Here is a 6,008-nt window from a genome sequence, read left to right on the forward strand (position 1 = left end):
TGGCAAAAAATATGCACCCTCACACACTCCCACCCGAGAGAGCCGCGTCCAGGGTCCATCCAGTGGGTGAATATTAACCAGATAAAATCTACAAGCGACATCTTTGGGGAGAGAAACCCGTGTCGACGCTGCCTTGGAAAAACGCGACATGCTCGTCTGTTTGGAGCCGCGCAGCAGCGCTTCGAGTCCCGGCTATTAGCAGCAGAGACGCCGCTCCCACCCGCTCATCATGTTAATCTGGCAGTCTCGCAACGACAACTTCCGAACACCCGTCCGGAGCCTCGACGGCAGCAGCGGCTGTACACGGTAGGAAAAGTCGCAGGGAATAATTATTACATAACGAGTTGTAACTAATCGGCGCAGCTTTTTTTTTTTTTTAATTAATTAATTTATTTGTTTGTTTTCCTATCGTCAACTTCTGGGCTAATATAGACAGCATTATATGTATTGAACATTGTTGCATTTAAAAAATAAAATAAAAATAAAAAACACATTTTAAAAAATCTGCCTCAGAGCCATGATCGATGCACGGCAGCAGCTCCGAGAAGCACAACAACACTCCGGACAACAATGACGGAAGCTCCGCAGTCTCTGATTGGCTGAGCCCTCTTGCGCTGGGCATAGGAGGCTGGCTGTGATTGGCGGGACGCCGTGCTATGCTAGCGTCCTCTCTCTCCGGGGCTGGCGGTGCTGCTGGTGGCTGGCTGCCGCGCTCGCTCGCAGGCTTCGCGTACCGACGGACTCACTGTACGCTACGCTACGGGGAAGCCATGTTGATGTCGGATGTGATATCAACCGCTGCACTTTAGATGCTGCGAGGGAGCCGAGGAATTTGTTTTTCGGTCGGTCGTTTGGCACCAAGCACTGCGATGAGAAGAAGAGAGCGCTCCGGGAGGGCACAGGGAGCGCCGGCGGAGGAAGCCTAGCTCACCACCGAGGAAGCTTAGCCCAGCAGCGGACTGCTTTAGACAGGCAGGCGGGTGAAGTTGACGCTAGTTAGCCGATAGCTCGGTAGCAACAGCTGTGCGGACGCTTCGCAGGGGATGCAGCGGACGGACTGAAGGAAAAAAAACAACAATTTTGCTGGTTGAATTTTTTTTTTTTATTATTCTTGTGCTAACATTTGGCTGGCCGACGGAGAGAGTAAGAAGATAAAGGAAACACGAACGGAACGAAAGGAAACGAACGTTGGACTCCCGCTAGCTCGCATCATTTGTTCCCCTGCGAACAGCTAACTCACTGGAAGCTCACGTTAACATGCTGGAACTCGCCTGGCGTCTGCAATCACGATTAACATCTGCGAGCTGACTAGGTTGAATTTATTGTCGCTTTTCACTCATCCTGCCGGCGGCGAACTGTGTGCTTTGTCAATTCTCCCCCCAAAACCCCGAGTGAAAATATGACGGTCCGTCATGCGTCTGCGGAAAGATACCAGTTCGCCTGCCTAGCTTGCCAGGGGAGCGGCTAGCAAGCTAGCAGCAGAACTCCCTCCCTCCCTCTTCCTTCCTCCCCCTCCTTCTCCTCCCTGCGGTGTCGCTCCGGAGCTGCACAGCCCACTTCCTGGCTAGTGGACCTCGTACCTGAAGGCAAACTGGCGGCCCTCCAAGTAGAAGCCGAGGACAAGGAGCTCGGCCCGATGGCCTGGGTGCTGAAGATGGACGACGCCACCATCGAGTCGGGGCTGGTGCACGACTTCGATGCCAGTCTGTCCGGCATCGGGCAGGAGCTCGGGGCTGGAGCCTACAGCATGAGGTTAGAGTCCGGCTTGCACCGTGACAGCACTGGCCCCTCGGAACCAGAACCGCGCACAAACTGTCGTCTGAAGGTGGTCGGGATGAGTGCCTCGACCTCCGCCACAAGCTGCCTGTGATCGACACCACCCCCACCCAACCCTCCTACCCCCCCTGTCCTGTTGTGTCGAGTTGAACGGCTTCTCTTTGTTTTGGGGATTTGGAGCAGGACAGTGACACCGGGTCGCTTCGGCGAAAGACAAAGATCCGTTTTCGTTACACCCCAAGTTGTTTTGTTTTGAGGAAGGAAAAAAAGAAAAATCGACACAATGTGTATAAACTTGACCAGCGAACCAAACGCTGTCAAAGTGTTTGGTCATGTCTCACTAATGTTCTCGAGGGGCCGAGCCTAAAGGTTGTTGTGATTCTGCGGGTGATATCTAAACCTTTATTGAATGCACACGCATTGTATTTCTCCTCATATAATCTCCAGATCCCAACGTGCACGTGAACATTTCAATATTTGCACAGCCCCCCCAACATGCAAAGGTTAAGTTGCACGATCTTGTGAAACGTCAACACACGCCTCAGGTTTATTAGGAGCATTCAAGTCTCAGCCAGTGGCTTTGCACCTGAGGTGTCCCGCCCTGAGGCCAGTGGTGTTTGTGTGACGGAGGAAGAAACTAAAGTGTGTGTGTGTGTGTGTGTGTGTGTGTGTGTGGTTTTTATCAGTAGCCTCCCCTGCCATCTGCTCTCTGTTCGCACTAATCTGAGTGTGGCGTACGCTGACAGCGACTCGAGCATAACTCAAGCCATTGGGTGGCCCGAAGGTAAACTATTAGTGGGGTGTGTGTGTGTGTGTGTCAAGTCATTTTGTAATATCAGGAGCCGTGTGCTATCTGTGGGTGCTGGGGTGGGTTCGCGGGGGGCATGTTTGGAGTCAGCAGCTGGTGGGAACAGAATGTCTCAGGAGCTCCTCAGATTTCAGGAAGCAGATGTCGTCTGGAGGGCCATGAGGTTGTGGCATTCAGGTTGCCGCTGCTATCAGGGGTGTGCACACAGAGAGAGAGAGAGAGCGCATCAGGACGTGATTAAAACTAAAAGAGGTGAATTTGTTGCCCGTCCTGTTGCCCGTCAACTAGTTTATTTGTCTTCAAATTGCCGCTTAAGATTCAACATTTTTTGTTCCCCCACCTCTTCCCAGCCAGGTGTTGGCTCCGCCCCACCAGGTCACTTTGGGGTGACCACACAAAGTCTAAGTCTCCCAAATGGGGATGTTAACAATTAATCAATTAATTGTCGATTAAGAATTTAATCAATTAGATTAAGTCAAATTAGCTGCAAGTAATTGAACATTTCTTACACGGGTAGTTATTATCATTATAACAGTGCAGAGGCAGGAAAGAGGAATTCACCTGTAGACACTGTGAAGGTCATAATATATGTAAAACAAGTTACTTTTGAACACCTTTTTTTCCCCCAAAGAAGTTGAAATGTGACCCATTAGAAGTCAACTTTAAGTCAGAGGATCAACGTTGAGGGTGTTTTTACTGTTCTCTGGTGTAAAAATGGGTCACATTGGACCCTTAATATTATTGAAGGGTTCAATAATTTGTTCCTTACACATTTTTCATTGTGAAATTTAGGCTCTCAGGAAAAATCGACACTGATCAATTAATCGTTAATGGGCCGATAAGGTCAGTCCACTGACGATGAATGAATTAATCGATACTTTGCATCCCTACTCACAAAGCATCAATTTTTAAAAGTGACTGTCAACAGAGGGCTAAATGTGTTGTTTTTATGGATGACGAGCGCTTCAAGCAGCTGCATGGTTGATGACCACAAAATGTGCAGAATGTGTGACTTTGAGCTTTTATGCATTTGCAGCTATGTTGCAGGTGTCGTTTATAAATGTCATTTCTTCTTCTTTGTCGTGCACGGTCACTGAGAGCCGTCAGCATGTGCGCAGTTCCCACTTCATTGTGCAGCCGGTGGTTGATGCCCGGGTAGCGTTTGTCAGTGTGCGCTGGGCGAAGGTTGGGCCCTCAGCTGTGACAGATAGTGTGTCAGCGGCCGGCGAAAGGCTATCTCTGGCTGCCGCTGTTCATTTATCCCGCTGATCGCTCGTCTCCTGGCTCCTCCTCATGCATGCTTAATAAGAGAGCCATTTGCTCCAAGGACAGGATCCATCACTGATGCTAAAATAAGACATCCACTGTGAAAGTGTAAAGTTTTATTTCCAAAAATAAGTGAGAAGCAGATACAGCTTCTCCTTGTGTTTGGCGGAGCCGCTGTACTTGCTAATGAAGTTTAGTAACACTCGGGCTGGATGGATTTAAAGCCGGGTTTGTTTTCTGGCCAGTCACGCTCACTTTGGGCTCCAGGGATTTGATAAAAGCATCGATTTTCTGTTGGATAATGAGCCAAAACATCAAGACGCATGAAGCATTTGAAGCAGCCTGTTTTTTGGGGTATTATTTAATGGAAAACATCCACAGATCTCCCCGAATGATGAATGTTCTCGCCGCCGCATCCTTATACGAGCTCATTTTGTTTTCCCTCTCTGTGTCCCCCAGCGATGTGCTCGCTCTGCCCATCTTCAAGCAGGAGGACACCAGCCTCACCTCTGACCACGAGACCAAAAACCCCCCATTCCAGTACGTGCTGTGTGCCGCCACGTCGCCGGCCGTCAAGCTGCACGACGAGACCCTCACATACCTGAACCAAGGTGAGCCAAGGATTGCTGCTGCTGCTGCTGCTGAATTCCATCCAAAGGTCCTTGCACACCGGGAGCGAATTCGCTAGGCTAATAAGTTGCGCCATTTTGAAACCAATTGAAGTCAATGGCACCGTACACACCGGCAGCAAAAGTTTGCGGAGCGAAAAAGCTCCCGCGTCGAATTATTCGCAGGCCAAAAAGGCGAAATCAAAAATGATGTTGGACGGTCGATGACGTCGCATCAACACGTCGACAATGCTCTCTCCCTCTGCAAACGTGGAGCCAGTTGACGGAGCAGCTCCTGGATGGTCGTGTTGAACTCACCCCTCTGCTCTGATGGCTTTTTTGTTTTGTTTTGTTTTGTTTTGAAATCCGTGGTGCAGAAAGCGGTGTTTGGGTTTACGCACATAAAACAAAACTTCTCAGTCACCAAAAAAAAAAAAAATCATATCTTTTATTGCTTGGTTTAAATCTGTTCCGAAAAGCTTTCTAAATGATAAAAACATCCAAAGGACAACGAAAAAAAATACAGGAACTTCAATAACGTGGCTGAAAGACGGTTTATTATCGCCGCTTCTTCTTCATCTTCCACCTGCGCCTCCGCGTATTCACCTGACCTGTAGATCCACCTGACGCACACAACACGCCCTCTCAAGACACAAGAAACAAATAATAATAATATAGTGTAATCATTTTATCAATACAATAAGCACAAACTTCATGTCCGCTATAAACTAAGGTGGTCGCCATACGAAAGGCTGCAACACCTGTCAAGAACAATATTGGGTGAACCCAAATCCTTCTATTCTTTTTCTTTTTGATTCAACCATCACCAGGACGTCATCGCTTCAGGATGATGCAGTCCACTCCATTGTTTCTCCTTCGGCGCGACAGAAAGAGCCCCGCACTTCAGTCGCTTGGCTAATTTCAGGCGCATATTCGCGTCGCACTATAGAAAAGAGAGAGAAACGGTGATTACAGTTGCTACGTGGACAATATTCCTCCAGACAAAAATTGAAAAAAAAATGAAAAGAACATCAGTATGTTTTCTGAAATCTGGGATGTGCCGATCAGCTTTTTATTTTATTTCTAATTTTTTTTTTAGGATTGTGACGATATCAAATCCTCATGGTGCACTTCGTCCTCAGCAGGATCAGAGAAATGAAGATGTAGAAGAAGTGCATTTAGCATGAACTTGCTACAGAAATGCCGAGATATGTACGAGTTCCAGTCGGACGGTAGTTCCAGTCGGACTGTCCTCCTTTCTCGTCTCTCAGAAACTCAAAGAAACCACAAAGATTGAGTCGTGCTGCAGAGTTTGCAGATTTTGCACTTAAAAACATCATTTAAACGTCCCAATCCTGCACTTTACCCCTTAAACTCCTGCTGGTGGCTTACAGCAATTGACTTATTTATTTTTAATCATCTTTATATTTAGCGCAGCCCCTTCTCGCTGCTGTCTGCACCACACACTACTCTGCCTCGCTCTCATTGGCCGTCGTCCTCTCCTCTTCCTTCCTCAGGCCAGTCTTACGAAATCCGCATGTTGGACAACA

General features: G+C 48.2%; 1 protein-coding gene across 4 annotated transcripts in view; it reads left to right on the forward strand.

The window, feature by feature from the left end:
• The first annotated feature begins 111 nt into the window (after positions 1 to 111).
• The window catches only part of ubp1 (upstream binding protein 1), a 14,388-nt gene continuing 8,491 nt past the window's right edge, over positions 112 to 6,008 (forward strand). For 2 of the 4 annotated variants that reach the window (XM_076016150.1, XM_076016151.1), the window contains exons 1-3: positions 630 to 1,752; positions 4,310 to 4,461; positions 5,976 to 6,008. The exon at positions 5,976 to 6,008 is cut by the window's right edge and continues 44 nt beyond it. In XM_076016150.1, the coding sequence (XP_075872265.1) occupies positions 1,637 to 1,752; positions 4,310 to 4,461; positions 5,976 to 6,008 (301 nt within the window). In that variant the 5' untranslated portion in view covers positions 630 to 1,636. Of the gene's footprint in view, positions 307 to 629; positions 1,753 to 4,309; positions 4,462 to 5,975 lie in introns of those variants that run through there. The other 2 variants (XM_076016152.1, XM_076016153.1) reach the window with 2 other exon arrangements.

Source organism: Nelusetta ayraudi, unplaced genomic scaffold (genome assembly GCF_046127955.1).
Source record: "Nelusetta ayraudi isolate G7.1 ecotype Tasmania unplaced genomic scaffold, CSIRO-AGI_Nayr_v1 ptg000219l, whole genome shotgun sequence".
NCBI lineage: Eukaryota > Metazoa > Chordata > Actinopteri > Tetraodontiformes > Monacanthidae > Nelusetta > Nelusetta ayraudi.